The sequence below is a fragment of the Delphinus delphis genome, chromosome 20 (genome assembly GCF_949987515.2).
Source record: "Delphinus delphis chromosome 20, mDelDel1.2, whole genome shotgun sequence".
Taxonomy (NCBI): Eukaryota; Metazoa; Chordata; class Mammalia; order Artiodactyla; family Delphinidae; genus Delphinus; species Delphinus delphis.
The window spans coordinates 16,014,912-16,029,693 of record NC_082702.1 but is presented as its reverse complement, the minus strand read 5'-3'; the positions used below and the strand labels follow the sequence as shown (position 1 = coordinate 16,029,693).

Genomic DNA, 14,782 nt, shown 5'->3' with positions numbered 1-14,782 from the left:
TAAAGAGTGTAACCCTAGAGCAGTTATGCACATTGCAATATTTAACCCAGGATGGGAAGTCAGACAAGGCTTCCCGGACGACGGGCAGACGGAGGGAGTGGGGTTGATGGCAGATAGCGACTGAGAAAGGAGAGAACTTTAGATGTGGAGTTAGGAGGGCCTCTCAAAGGGCGGCACCTGAGGGAAACCAAGAGGCAGCCAAGGGAAGACCTGGGTAGGACTTCCAGGCACAAAGAAATAGCTAGGGTAATTCCAGAAGAGGGTCCAGACCGGCATGGAGCCGGTGTGCCCAAGGAGAAGAAAGAAGAAAGAAGACAGCAGAGCAAGGGCTTTGAAGACCAGTGTAAAATGTTGGATTCCATTCTAGACGCCAGGGGTGGGCTTGGAACGGTGGTACACGGCCACAGGTCTCAACTGGGAGGGGGCCTTCGCGCCGCCTCCTCTTGTGACGTCACTGGACTGTGACGTCACGGAAAGACGCTCCAGCTCCTCCAGCCCCCGAGCCCCCGTCTCGCAGTAACATCGCGGCGGGTGCCGAGGCAGCTGGCTGGGCCATGAAACCTTAGGAGGCCATGTCGAAACGCGACGTCACCCTCACCAATGTCACCGTTGTCCAGCTCCCGCGACAGCCTTGCCCAGGTGAGGGAGGCGGCGGAGTGACCCCGGGGAGGGGAGGAAAGGGCGGTCGGGGAGCTCCTGTAGCCGGGTCTGAGTACCTGGCGGCGAGCGGCGCACCAGTAGTGTCCACCGGGAGCCGGGCAGGAGATGCGGGGGGTGGCCTTGCCTGCCGGGGCTCTTCCATCCGGAGCCGCTGCCCCTGCTCCCTCCAGCCCCACCCTCCTCACCACCGGGTTTGCCGGCAAAGTGGTTTCTACGGCGATGGTGGAGGGGACGAAGACTCCCGCCCCCAGGTTGGGTTTTGCACCAATAGCGCGGTGGAAGGGTAGAAACAGGGGCCAGGAGGGAGGCCGGAGCCGGGTTTACGAGGGGACACCTCTAGGACAGCCGCTGGTTGTTGAAGTACCTGGGCGAGCGAGGTTTCACATAAAATTGACGCTGCTGCGAAAGAGCCGCTTGGGGATCGGTGGACTTTGTCCTCCCTGGATCGCACAAAGCGAGGACACTTGAGCCCGCCAGGTGCCGAGCACTTTACAGGTGTGCGCTCTGTGAAGCCTCACAACCACCTTTGAGTTCAGTGTTTAGTGTCCCCATTTTACAGAGCGGCCACCAGATGTAAGAGGACACAAAGCACGTTTCTGGGTCTCAGCACGGGAATAGTGGAGTTGGGACTCGGAGTCCCTGCTCGCCCTACCTCCCCCGGCCAGAGGTGCGCGCACACGCTCCACGCTCCAGCCAGACGAATCCAGGCCTTCCGGAGGGCCACCCCATTCGCTCCCGGCCTCCTGCCTGGCCTCGGGCGAGGCAGTCGGCGGCCTCAGCAACGCAGGGGTGGGCGCGGCCGACGCGGGGCGGGGTTTGGGCGGGGCTCCAGGGTCCTGGAGACCCTGCTAGACGCAGCAGCAGGCAGGTTAACAGCTGTGGGCCTTGAAAACTCTCCCTGCTTATCACTCGCTCAGTGATCTCGGGCCTCGGTTTCCCCACTGTAAAGTGGGTATATAGCACATACCTCACAGGACTCAGTGAACTGATGCATGTGGAGAGCTCAGCACCGCACCTAGCCCTTGGCGGCACCCGGGAAATGGGAGCGATGTTGTAATTGGTAGAGAGCACACCCGATCCAGTGTTTCACCTACCGGCTGATGCTTCATCACTGAAGCTCCTCCGGGCTCTTCCTTCCCAGCGCAGCAGCTCTCCTCCAGCCCATGTACCCCACCCTGGAGCAAAGGGAGAAGGGAAGGCTGGGGGAAGTTGTGAGAGAAGGACCACCTGGGTTTTCTTTTGAAAGGTCACTGAGTGGGCTCAGATCCCCACTCTTCACCCATATGGACAAATCTCCCCTTTTCATGAGAGCAGAAACAGAACCCCCAGGGATACAAACATTCTTAAGGTCACCAATAACCACCAGTAAACACTGACTAATACCTTTATGAACTTGTAGTGCTACTGGAAACACGCACAGCCCAGCCTCACGCCACAAGGCCTGTGGCAGCCTGGAGAGACCAGGGAGAGAGACAGGTCGGCTGACCCCCAGCTCCTAACCCCACCCCCTCCAAGGTGCCTTTGATTCTGGTGCCAAGCGCAACTCCTACCTTCATCCTCCAGGCTCTCTCCAATCCCTTCCCTCTCCCTTTCCTCACGAATACACTTCATGTCAGACTTTCTCCCCTCTATTAAAATCAGCACCTCCTGGGCCTTGAGATCTCACTGAGTCCTTACAGTAGCCCCCAGGTGGAGGGTCAGATGTGACATCAAGAAACAGGCCAGAGTTTCATTAACTTGCTCAAAACAACTCAGCTGGCAGGTGGCTGAGCCAGAGCTGACATCAAGGCCTGACCCCCGGCTTTCTCTACCAGCTAGGCCCCTGACTGCTGTCTCCACGCTTCTCCTCCCTACCTGAAGCCCTCACCTGTAGCTCAGGTGGCATAGCTTCAAGCACAGGTGCTCCCAGTGCAGCATGGGTGTAGATCTGTGTGTCCGGAGAGGCAGAAGCTGACATGGGTTTCCATTTGTTTCATATGTTACAAGAGACCTGTGTTTCCTAAACTTCTCTGAGGGTAAGCATCACCTTGTTGGAAACAGGATCCTACCTAGAGTCAGATTTCCCTAGGAATCAGCCTCCCGGTGATTCTTACCAGAACAGTTTGGGGACCACTGGACTAGATCAATTATCAGGCAAGTTTGGGAAATGATCTTTGAAATATTAACGTACATGGAATGTTTCCTAGACTCTATCATAAGCACTACATGTATCACTCATTTAATCCTCACAGTGACCCTCTGAGAGAAGTACTATTATCATCTCCATTTTACAGAGGAGGAAACTGAGGCACAGAGACTATCACCCCCAAGCAATTGTTAAAAATATATACCCACTGAGTTAGAATCTCCAAGGAAGAGGCCCTGGCATGGATATTTTAAAACAAGCCCACCCCCTGCTCATTCTGTTGATCAGGTCGGTTTAGGAAACACTGGGCTATATGGTTGGCCACTCAGGGCCAGGAGCCAGCAGCAGGTTCTGGGTGGCAAAGATGGCTCATTCTGTCGCAGTGATGGTGCGGCTCACTGCCCCTCCCCCACTCCCAACAGTGACCAGAGCACCACCCCCTCCGGAGCCCCAGCCAATCAAAGAGCAAGTCCCACCACCTCCACCTCCTGCACCTAAGAAGGTTTCTGTGGTTCGGGAGCTGACTGTTGGCATCAATGGGTGAGTCGCCCCGGCCCTTGAGCCATTCCTGAAGCTTTAGGGCCCGGCCTCTCCTCAGTTACTAACTGGAGCATTTCTTCATGTCTCAGCAATGCTTTCATTCTGCCCATCCTGGAAAAACACAGGGATAAGGTAAACAGGGCTCCACCTTCAGAGAGCTCACATTCCGGTGGGAAGTACAGTAAGACTGAAGAGGGCAGTGTTAGGCCGGGGAACTCAGGGAAGGCCTCTGGGAGGTGACACTGGAGTAAGGCCTGAGTGACAACTGTGCAGCAAGCAATGGCTGTGGGGCGTAGGTGGCAGCTCAGTGTAATAAGGACGGGCAGGATTTCAGCATGGCTGGGGTGGCACAAGCAAGGGAGAAGAGGGAGGGCAGCGGAAAGCTGGCAGGGGCCTGGCGGACCGTGGTAAGGAGTCTGGACCTGGCTTTACTGTTAGAGAGTGGTGGAGGTTTTCAGGTCAAGAGATATAATCTGACCCGAAGTTCTACAAGATCCACCCAGCTACAAGGTTGGGAATAGGGGTAGAGGACAGATGGTCAGAGGAAGCACAGAAAGCAGTGAACAGGCTGGTGAGGTCATCTGGGCAAGACACTGGCCCACACAGGGACGGCTGCCTTCTTCCCCACCCAGTCCCCTTGAGTGGGACTCTCCTCTGTCACCCCCTTCCCCCTCGTCCCCTCCTCTGCGTGCTGGTTGAGGATTCTGAGGCAACCCCCTCAGCTTTCGTTCCTGGACAGATTTGGACGCACTGGTCGCCTGGTGCGGCGTGCCTGCATGGAGAAGGGTGTTAAGGTGGTAGCAGTGAACGATCCGTTCATCGACCCAGAATACATGATGAGCAGCAGACAAAGGGCAGGACCGGGGAGAGTGGGACCAGGGTGGGGAAGGGGTTCAGGGGAGCTCTGTGGAAGGCGCTCAGCTGCCATGTGGAACCGTCACTGAAGTGGGGACTCCCTGGCAATGCTTGCTCCCCGTCCAGCCCAAGACTAGGAGCCATTCTGTCTCCTGCAGGTGTACATGTTTAAGTATGACTCCACCCACGGCCAATACAAGGGGAGCGTGGAATACAGGAATGGACGGCTGGCCGTCGGTAACAATGAGATCAGCGTCTTCCAGCGGTAAGGGCGGCTGTCTTATGCAAGCCTGCAATATACTAATGCAGGGGATGTAGAGGTGACTAGAAGGGGATTCCAGACTCTCACATGGGGTTCATAACCCCCCAAATTGTGTGTGCACACGCCTCTGGGTACTGGTTTGGAGAGGGGGCCCACTGTACTCAAAATACTTTTTTATTTAACGCACATGTGCGTGTTTTCTCTCAGGCATATCCGCTCAACCTGTCTAAAACTCAACTCTTGATTATCCTTCAACCCTCAAATCTATTCATCTCCCTGCCCAGGAAATGGCATCACCATCTAGCCAACTGCTCCCACTCAGTTCCTACATAGGAGCCACAGAGACCTTTTCAAAACATCAACTGGACCTGATTACGCCCCCACTTAAACCCTCCAGTGGCTTCCCATCACCCCACAAATAAAATCCCAGCTGCTGATGGGGCCTCCCACCAACTATATGCCCTGCTCCCCAGCCTTCCCTTGTCACCTCAGCGACACTGGCCACCAACCTCCCGGGACCCTGCACCAGCAGCTCTTCTTAAAACCCACTTCACATAGCTCTCACTGATACAAATACTCCTTCACTGAAAGATATGTTTAGAATCTGTAAGTCAAAAGCAATAACACTGGATGTTTAATAAGCTTCAAATACATTTTCAAAATACCAAAAAAAATAAAAATGGGAAACAGTAAACCTACTTTATCTTTCTAATGTAAATTATCAGCCACTGCCGGCCCTGTGGCTGCCTCCAATTTCCAATTTTACACACGCTTGCACACGCACACTCGTGAGCTCTCTCCAGCCCCAGGCAAGATCTGCAGCCTTCCCAGCACTCCTCCCAGCAGGTCCACTCTCAGCCCCACTGTTTATTTCTGGTCAGGTGGTCAGGGGTGGGTGGAGGTGGGGACTGGAGAGTCAGTGAGAATGGGAGAAGCTGCTTGACCCAAATTTGAAATCATGACAGCAAAAACAATTCCAAATTCCAGCAGAGCAGTCATTACTCAGACACACTGGGTCCTTTCCTTCCTCAGCCTGGGCGCCATCGTTGCTGCCACCTGGGGTATTTTCCCAGCGCTGCCCCGTCCCCACACAGCCGCCCCCTCACTGTGTGCCCCGCTCAGGTGCCACCTTCCCTGGCAACTGCAGCGCGTCTTCCCCCTTCCCCACTGCTCTCCATTGCGCCACTGCGGATATCCTCGGATATCCTCCAGGCCGTCAGCACGAGCTGCGTTGCTTGTGTGTGTACTTTGCCCCGCTCCACCCTTTCCACTTGGGTGACCCTGGGCAAGGCAATGAACTTCCCCAAGCCTGTTTCCTCAGCATATCCACCACAGCCACAGCAGGGAGCACGGCCAGAGGCGTGTGAGGAGCACCAGGAAGGGCTCACGCAGCCTCCTGGCAAGGAGGGCCCTGTCAGCCTGTGGCACCCCTGCTGCTCTGGCACCCGCAGGCGCAGGCCCTGGCCCGGGGCAGACTCAGTACTTCCTTGAAGAATGAACAGAATCCTCAAAAGAAGCCCCTGGGCAGGAGGGCAGGGCCCATGACAGCCTAGGGGAAGGGGCTGGGGTCTCCAGGGGCACCGAGTCTCTGCCCCATGCCCGCTCAACAACTGCTACAAAGGAATTTGTTGAAGTGCCCTTCCCCCAGCTTGGAAGGCAGGAAATGAGGGGGGCATCAGAGAAGAGCTACTTGGGTCAGATGATGCAGTGTGACCTGACATTTGACCAGGGAGCATGAAGAACCATGTGTGGTGGCCCAGGGAGACGAGAGGAAGCTGCTCATTCATTCATCCCTAGGGCCAGCCTGCCTGTGCTCCCAGGCAGCTCTGCCCCTACTCTTTTCAGTTCTGTCCTGGCTCTTCTGAAAAATGCCAGTAATAACAGTACTTACCTCAGGTCATCAGGGTTAAAGGAGTTCAATACAGGTAAAGCACTCAGCACATAGGCACATGGCAGGTGTTCAGTAAACATGTGTAGAATGGCTAATAAAAAGAAACCACACACAAACATTGACTGAACCCCTCTGGAGGGAGCAGACCCAGCCTTGCTGCCATGGAGTGCTCTAGAAGATGAGACAGACACTAACAATCACAAAAGCAAATACTGCAGCTGTGATAAAAGCTGAGGGAAAAGATTCGTATAGAGTTTACCCACGTATTGTTTGCTTGCTAAAGCCAAGTAGAAAACAGCAATAGTAGATGTTTAATATATTTCACACATGAATGTTTGATATCGAGTGGAAAATGTATGTTGATAAAACAAGAAACAGAAAATCTCCTTTACCTTTCCAATATAAACCACTAGCCGCTGCTAGCCCCAGGGCCGCCTCAAGGCTTCAGACCCCTGGGAGCTGCTCTCTGGATGTGCTGTGTGTTTTCAGGGACTTGCCTGGCCTCTGGCAGCAGGATCCCTGTTGCAGGAGCTGAGGAGTCAAGAGAAGAAGGGCTAGGAGGGCTGTGATGAAGCTGCCAGGGCTGAAGCCAGAAGCAGTAGGGCAGGCCTCACCCTCCTGGGGTCTACATCCTGGGCAGCATATGTAGTAAGGGCCTGACCTGGCTGGGAGTAGTCTAGGTGGTCCCCCAGGCGGGGCTTGCGGCCTGAGTTGGGGAGGTGGCGGCTTGTACCCAGGCATAGCAGGTACAGTCAAGAAAAGTGGCCCACTCGGGGGGTTAGCGATGAGAGGAAAGGCCAGCAGGGTCGGACCCATCTGGGGCAGCTAGGGGTGTGTGCGGTGAGGGGAACAGATGGCCAGGCAGGAAGGTGTCTGGTCAGCCTTTCAAATGGTGAAGGCCACGGACTATGAAGGCGAGAGACTGACTCACGGTGCTACCGCCCCTCCACAGCAAGCAGCCCAACGAAATCCCCGGAAGTCTGTCGGGAGCCCCTTTGTGGTGGTGGAGGCCACAGGCGTGCACCTGTCCTTAGAGGAAACTACAGTAAGTCGGGACAGGTGCCCAGGGCCGCCCAGGGGGTGTGGCACTTGAAGCACCTCATGACACCTGTGAGCCTTCCCTAGGCCCACATTGAGGCAGGTGCCCTGCGTGTGGTCATCTGCGCGCCCTCTCCAGAGGCACCCATGTTTGTCATGGGGGTGAACGAAAAGGACTATAACCCCGGCTCCGTGAAAACTGTCAGGCAATGGGCAGCAACATTCTGAAGTGTGTGCCTGGAGGACAAGCCAGCCTGCGGTGGGGAGGAATCCGACTCACCCTCCCCACTCCCACTCCCACTCCCACTCGGCCCCTGGTGCTCTTTTCACATCAATGCACTTCTCCTCCCCAAAGTCTTAACAGCCATCTTGTTAATGTTACCCTAAAACCATCTGTTAGAACTGCACGACTTCTGGAGAACGTGCTTGGGGAGCTTCCCCCAGCTGCACCTCTGGTGCCTCGTTCGGTCTGACGGCATCCCCAATGGTCCCTCATCCCCAGCCTGACTTTTCACAAAACCAAGCCTGGGTGCAAACCCTGAAAGGAGGTAAGGGTGGAAGGGTGGCTCTGCGACTTACCTCACAGTGCCTTGCACACCCAGGCCATTTCAGCAATGCATCCTGCACCACCAACTGCCTGGCCCCCCTCGCCAAGGTCATCCATGAGTGATTTGGGATTGTGGAAGGGCTGATGGTGAGGTGCGGAGAGGGGCTGGGGTAGGAGGCACGGCTGGGAGCCCTGCCAGCCTCCACCCCTGGGTCACCACCCTGGGCCTGGGAAAAAGCGGTGTGGGAGCTTGGGGGCAAAAAGGCCTCACCTCAGCCCTCTTCTTCCCCAAGACCACAGTCCATTCCTACACTGCCACCCAGAAGACAGTGGACGGGCCATCGGAGAAGGCCTGGCGAGACGGACGGGGTGCCCACCAGAACATCATCCCGGCCCCCACAGGGGCTGCCAAGGCTGTGGGCAAAGTCATCCAAGACCTCCAAGGGTATGAGGGCATGAAGCTGCAACAAGGGTGGGGGGTGCAACCCAGGAGGACTGGACTAGCCCCCAATCCTGGAGGTGTCTCCTGAGCAGAAAGCAGAGACAAGGGGGAAATGATGAAGTCCCTGGGTTCTGACTCCCGCCCCCGATGTGGGATTCTCCAGGAAGCTGACTGGAATGGCGTTCCGAGTGCCAACCCCAGTCGTGTCTGCTGTGGACCTGACCTGCCGCCTGGCCCAGCCTACCCCGTCCTCAGGCATCGAGGAGGCCATAAAAGCAGAAGCCAAGGGGCCCACGGCCGGCATCCTTGCCTACACTGAGGATGAGGTAGGGGCTGAGCAGAAGGGACCCTGGGAAGAGCCCTCTGGGAAGGGAACGTGATTTTCCACTTGCCAAGGAGCTTTTTGCAGCATATCAAGATAGGAACTGCAGGGCTGGGAAGGTCAGCTCTCCCCTACCTCAGAGTCTTTGCACTTGCTGCCCCTTTGGTCTGGAAAGCTTTTCCCTCAGGTGGCCACATAGTCTGTCCTCACCTTCTCCAAGTCGCTACTTCAACCTCTCATCTCAGAGAGATGTTCTTTTTGTGGCCCTTTTCCTTACCTGAAGTGTCATTTCACAGTCACTGTGGGCCTTGCTAGCATGTACACTCCAAGACAGCAGAGACTTTGGGCCTCGTTTTTCACTTCCATAGCTCCAGCCATCTTCCCAGGGCCTGGCACATAGCAGGTGCTCGATATATGCTTAGCGAACAAGACAAGGGCTCCCATTTCTCAACACTTGCTCGGGGCCGGCCACAGCCAGATGCCTTCCCTGTGAGGAATGGGTATCACATCTCTTTGCTCCCAGTACTGCCAGTTCTGTCCGTCCACCTTGGTGCTGTCTCCCTGCTTTAGCTCCTGAAGGTCCACCCTCACACAGCTGCCAGGATCTCTTAAAGAAATCAGATCACATCACCCCCAGAGCTGAAAACCTTCCTGTAGCCTTCCACCATGCTAGGGCCAAACCCCCAGGGCCTTTGTGCTGCAGTTCTTTCCACCTGAGACCCTGCTGAGGGCTGGAGTTGACCAGATCCTCCTAATCGTCCAGAGCCAGACTCACTGCCTCCCCGCAGGGAGGGCCTCTCGCTGCCACATTCCACGTGCATTTTTCCCCGGAAGAGATGTCTGTTGGTGCAGCATCAGAGGCTGTTTTCAGTCTGTATCCTTTGGCCAGTCCCCTACCTGAATAGCCCCCATTTGTCTTCCTCATACCCTGTCCCCCGCAGCTGGACAGAGGGCGGCTCCATCAGATACTGTAGATGAATGGATGACAGTGTGCCCACGAGCCTGAGCTCCTGGAGGTCCCTGCTCTACGACCCACGCTTATCTTTGAAATACTGATGGCCGGGTCGTGTCCACGGACTTTGTTGGCGATACTCATTTGTCTATCTTTGATGCTAAGGGTGGCATCACGCTCAACGACAACTTCGTGAAGCTCATTTCCTGGTAAGGGGGAAGAAAGGGGTCAGAGAACGTGAAGGGAGGCTGGGGGTGGTCGGGAGGGATCCCCTGAATCCCCTCCATCCCTCCCTCCCCAGGTACGACAACGAATATGGCTACAGTCACCGAGTGGTGGACCTCCTCCGCTACATGTTCAGCCGAGACAAGTGAAGCAGGCTGGCCCGCCTCAGTTTCCCAGTGCTCCCGGCCGGTACCCGTCTCTCCCGTCCCCGCCCTCGACCCCCCGGGAGAAAGAGGGCGTCCCGCGCGAGGGGCCCGCGCCGCTGGGCCAACGGTGAAATAAAAACCCTGAGGGCTCACAGCTGCGCCCCGTGTCTCTGCGCCGGTCACAGCGGGGTCGGGTCCGGGATCCAGGCCCACCCCGCACGCGCTCGGTAGGCCCCGCGCCCTGACCCCCAGAGCGGCTCCCGCGGGGTCGGGATCGCGCAGGAACCGGCTCGGCCTCCCGCGTGTCGCCCGGGCACCGCGGCGGAGCCTGGTGACGTTAGCGCACCGCGCCGCGGACTCCGGCTCCCAGAAGGCCGCGCGCGCCGCGGCAGAGGCCGGTGGGCGCCAGGCCCGGGCTCGGGCGCCAGGCAGCCGAGGCAGAGAGGTGCGCTCCGGCGAGCCGGGCGGCAGGCGCCATGACGCTGTTCCACTTCGGGAACTGCTTCGCCCTGGCCTACTTCCCCTACTTCATCACCTACAAGTGCAGCGGCCTGTGAGTGCGGGGCAGCTGCGGGGCGGCCGCGGGGCAGGGGGGCGCAGGCCGGGCCGACCCCTCACCGCCCGCTCCCGCAGGTCCGAGTACAACGCCTTCTGGAAGTGCGTCCAGGCCGGGGTCACCTACCTCTTCGTGCAGCTGTGCAAGGTAAGGGCGCCGGCTGTGCCGCGCGAGGGCTTCGCCCCCTCCACCCCGCCCACCCCGCCCAGACCTCCCGGGGAGGAGCCGGGCTTGGATGGGCTGGAGCCCGAGGAGAGGTCCGCAAGCAACTTTTGTATAGCACTTTTAGTAACATTGAGAACATTCAATTGTATGACTAAGAAGGGTTTGGATACTGCTAAGAGCCTCTAACTAACCCCCAAGGTCCCACCGGCACTGCTACCACTGCCCTGGTGGGTAACCAGCCCCAGCACCTTCAGACCTGACCCTGATCCCTTGTGATCACCACAGAACCCAGACTTCCAAGCCCCTGCCCTCAACCTCCCCTGCTCCTGCCTTCTTGCCGCCATCTGGTGGTCCCTCTCCTCATGGGCCCCCAGAACCCCAGTGTACTGCCCTCCACATAACACACTAACTTCCCACCAAACCCACGTGGTTGGTCTCCCTCACCTTGAGGTGACCTCTCTGTTTTCTGGTCTCAGATGCTGTTCCTGGCCACTTTCTTTCCCACCTGGGAAGGCGGCATCTATGACTTCATTGGGGTGAGTGGGGCAAGGGAGGGGGAGGGATTGCAGGAGTGGGGCCCCCTGGCACCTGTGCTTACTCAAGCCTCAACCTGACCCACAGGAGTTCATGAAGGCCAGCGTGGATGTGGCAGACCTGATAGGCCTAAACCTTGTCATGTCCCGGAATGCCGGCAAGGGGGAATACAAGATCATGGTTGCTGCCCTGGGCTGGGCCACCGCCGAGCTCATTATGTCCCGGTGTGTGCAGCAGCCTGGAGCCCAGATTCCTGAGAAGGGACACCTGGGTTCCAGGGGGGTGCCGGAGGGTGGGGGCTCAGATTCTGGGTGCTGAGGGTGTCTGGGTACTGGAGAATCCTTCCCTTTGCCTTCTTCAGCTGCATCCCTCTCTGGGTTGGAGCTCGGGGCATTGAGTTTGACTGGAAGTACATCCAGATGAGCATTGACTCCAACATCAGTCTGGTACGCAGTCCTGCTTTCCCACACACGCGCCTTTTTGCTGGTGACTCTGCTCCTCCTGAGGCCTGGCCCTGACTTCCCGCTTCCCTCCAGGTCCATTACATCGTCGCATCTGCCCAGGTGTGGATGATAACACGCTACGACCTGTACCACACTTTCCGGCCAGCAGTCCTCCTGCTGATGTTCCTTAGCGTCTACAAGGCCTTCGTCATGGAGTGAGCTGGGTGGGGCTCGAGGATGGGCCCAAATGGGTTGGATTATCTCTTCTCCCTTCTTCAATGCGATGTTTCCCCACAGGACCTTCGTCCACCTGTGTTCCCTGGGCAGCTGGACAGCACTTCTGGCCCGAGCAGTGGTGACGGGGCTGCTGGCCCTCAGCACCCTGGCCCTGTATGTTGCTGTTGTCAACGTGCACTCCTAGGCTTGGTGGCCCAGACTTTCACGTACCTTTTCCCTGTCTCCAGGTTTCAGTGAAGTAAACAGTATTTGGAAAGTTGTTTCTGCCTCTGTCTCTCTGTCTGGAACTATCTACCAACAGTGTGCTCTCCTGGGTCCCAGAGGCCCTTGTTTTGGAGCCAGGTAGACAAGCTGGGAGACAAGCCAGCACTCATCTGTCCTGTGTTCCTGGACCAGTTCCTTTGCTTCCTGTTTTCCGCAAGTTGACTGAGGGCTTGAAGCAGACAGTCTTTAAGCAGTGGCAGAGACCAGGGCCCTCAGGGAACAGGTGATAGAGGGGAGCTAGAATCCAAGAGATGGTTCTTGGGGGCTTCTCCTCACAGCCTTAACCTGGCCCTCTCCCACATGGCCCTTCCCTGGCTGGTCACCTCCTAGGTTCCCAGCCCCCAAACCAAACCCCATCCACTTTTTTTTTTTTTTTTTTTTTTTGGGCACACCACGCAGCTTGTGGGATTTTAGTTCCCTGACCAGGGATCGAACCCAGGCCCTCGGCAATGGGAGTGTGGAGTCCTAACCACTGGACCGCCGCCAGGAAATTCCCCCCATCCACCTTTTATATGGCAGCCAAGGGGATCTCTGAAACCTCAGTCTTACTAGCTCACCCTTCCCTGCTTACAGCCATCTGGGGCTCCTCCTTGCGCAGGAACAGTCCAGTGACTTGACTGTTGGTTTTGCCCTTGAGGGCCTATTTTGTGATCCTGAGATCCTCAGATTAAATCCTGGCCTGAGTCTTCTTAGGGTGGAGTACAGAGACAGCTGCAGCCCAGTAGTAGAGCTGTTGAGCCCACCAATTTGCATGTTGTCCTGAATGCCACCCTTCTCATCCCAGCCCTTCCCTGGTCTAGTAGGGCCAGCTTCCTGCCCCTTTCTCTCCCCATCCCTGAGGCGGATGGATTAGAAGCAGGGCTTTGAATGTCATGCTTAAGCTGCACCTGGATGCAAGTCCTGCCCACCTGGGAAGGTGCTCCCCAGTCCTGGTGTTCCCAGTGGGATCCCCCAGGGCATGGGATAGGGCAGGTGCCCCCTCCCTCCCTCCACGAGGCTGTCCAGGTCCTGTGATAATGTTATTTGACCCTGGGCCTAGGAAGGCACCAAGCACAGCTCTGTTCAGCTCTGCTGTGAGTCTTGGTGTTTTCAGAGGGAGCATTTACCCTAAGGTGGGGCAACCACCATCTAGCCCCACCTCCTCCTCATCGCTCCTAGTCAAGACAGGGTCCACAGGGGTCTTGGGTGGGGAGGTGAGAGGTCACCCTGAGTTTGATATGAAAAGGGAGTAGATGGGGCGCTCCCCCAGCCCACGTCGGTGGATATGCAGTGGCATTGCTTTCCCCGGACCGCCATCCTATGCCCCATGTAGCCTTTTGCACATATTGGGACAGTGAAGGTTGCAGAAATGACTGTTAAACAACTATTTGCTGAGCAGGCACTCTGATCCAGGCCCCTTACTGGTGGCCACCTGTCTGTGAAACAGTCCCAGCTGTCATGGGGCTCAGGGACAATCAGGGAGCACAGGCCAGAGGGATCAGGGCTGTGATGGGTGGAGCTTGGTGGGACTGGTGGGCCTGATTCGCTAGACTACAGTGATCAGGGCTGTGATGGGAAAAGAGGGCTATGTCTGTCCTGGAGGAGAGGATGTGTGAGCTGAGACCAAGAGGATGTTAGTGGAGCAGAGAAGAAAGCAGGTATCAAGGCCCGTGTAAAGGCCTTGAAGTCAGAGAGGGCCTGGCCTTTCCAGTGAAGCAAGAGCTGGTTGAATGAGTTCGGGGGGCAGGGGCTTGTGAGACTGCAGAAGTCAGCAGGGGCCAGATGACAGAAGGCTCTGAGCCTGGGCAGTGGGGAGCCACGGAGAGTTCTAGGCAGGCGAAGGACAGTCAGTTTGGGCTTTAGGAAGAGCTCATGGCTGCTGGGTGGATGGGGAGACTCAAGGCAGAAGGCCGGCCTGGACCAGGGCAGGGCCGGCAGGGGTAGGAGGAGAGTGGCTAGAAGCAGAGTAGACAGGTGGTGACCAGCTTATTTGGCCAGGTGGGGTGGGGGTGGGGGGAGTAGGGAGATGACCAGTGAGAAAGGAAAGAGTGAAGGAGCCCAGGGTAACCCAAGTTTGGGGTTTGTAAGCTCCCCGAGGGCTCATTACATTTCCCAGGGAGAAGGAGCTGCGATGATGGGACAGTGGGTGGGATCAGGTCTGGAGGATGATGCAGAGGCCAGTGTGGGTCCCCTCGAACACGCTGGGGGCAAGCTGGAGACAGATGTGGGCACCACTGCAGACAGAACTGAGGCCAGTGGGGAAGGGGGCACTGTGCCGATGAGGAAGGAGAAGCCTGCGGTCCAGCCAGAGAGACTCGTCAAAGAAAGGGGAAGAGAGGCAAGAAAGGGGACTGGGAAAAGCAGTGGCAAAGGTGGGGGGGGTGTGTGCTGTGGACAGGGGAGTCTCCAACAGGGGAGTTGGAGGGCTAACTTCAGGTGAGGGGTGTGAGGAGGGGACCTGTGACGTGGCCTCCAGGAGTTGGTTGGGACTAACCAGTGATAGGGTGCCCATTGCAGCTGCAAAGGCATAAGTGGAATCAGAGAGGAAACTCCTGTGAAGGGGGGAGGGGATGCTTGAGGTGGAAAGGATTCTGACCAG

At 57.1% G+C, this 14,782-nt stretch overlaps 2 protein-coding genes and 1 long non-coding RNA gene across 4 annotated transcripts; 2 read left to right on the top strand and 1 right to left on the bottom strand.

The window, feature by feature from the left end:
• Nucleotides 1-491: 491 nt before the first annotated feature.
• GAPDHS (glyceraldehyde-3-phosphate dehydrogenase, spermatogenic) lies at nt 492-10,147 on the top strand. The gene is given in 12 exon segments (XM_059999521.1): nt 492-639; nt 3,208-3,325; nt 4,065-4,160; nt 4,338-4,445; nt 7,286-7,305; nt 7,308-7,378; nt 7,459-7,577; nt 7,984-8,065; nt 8,212-8,363; nt 8,524-8,685; nt 9,745-9,843; nt 9,936-10,147. Coding segments are annotated over 12 exon segments (1,167 nt in total). The 5' UTR covers nt 492-572; the 3' UTR covers nt 10,009-10,147.
• On the bottom strand, nt 3,283-10,292 carry LOC132416214 (uncharacterized). Of its 2 annotated transcripts, XR_009517494.1 has the most exons (4): nt 10,159-10,292; nt 8,818-9,840; nt 6,726-6,864; nt 3,283-3,436 (listed from the first exon to the last, which is right to left on the bottom strand). It is a non-coding gene; the product is annotated as an uncharacterized lncRNA (long non-coding RNA). The 2 variants fall into 2 exon arrangements; XR_009517493.1 differs by lacking the exon at nt 3,283-3,436 and having other exon boundaries at nt 4,573-6,864.
• A 79-nt stretch (nt 10,293-10,371) lies between these two features.
• TMEM147 (transmembrane protein 147) lies at nt 10,372-12,194 on the top strand. Its single transcript, XM_059999485.1, has 7 exons — nt 10,372-10,558; nt 10,639-10,708; nt 11,203-11,262; nt 11,348-11,484; nt 11,622-11,706; nt 11,797-11,918; nt 12,001-12,194. The coding sequence occupies exons 1-7, from the start codon at nt 10,482-10,484 to the stop codon at nt 12,122-12,124; spliced, it is 675 nt and encodes a 224-aa protein (XP_059855468.1). The 5' UTR covers nt 10,372-10,481; the 3' UTR covers nt 12,125-12,194.
• Nucleotides 12,195-14,782: the final 2,588 nt, after the last annotated feature.

What these genes read in the sequence shown, in the direction of transcription:
- TMEM147 (XM_059999485.1), top strand. Translation starts at nt 10,482, where the DNA reads ATGACGCTGTTCCACTTCGGGAACTGCTTCGCCCTGGCCTACTTCCCC. An exon ending in ACCTACAAGTGCAGCGGCCT is followed by an intron (nt 10,559 to 10,638) that starts GTGAGTGCGGGG and finishes CCGCTCCCGCAG; the next exon opens with GTCCGAGTACAACGCCTTCT. An exon ending in TCTTCGTGCAGCTGTGCAAG is followed by an intron (nt 10,709 to 11,202) that starts GTAAGGGCGCCG and finishes TTCTGGTCTCAG; the next exon opens with ATGCTGTTCCTGGCCACTTT.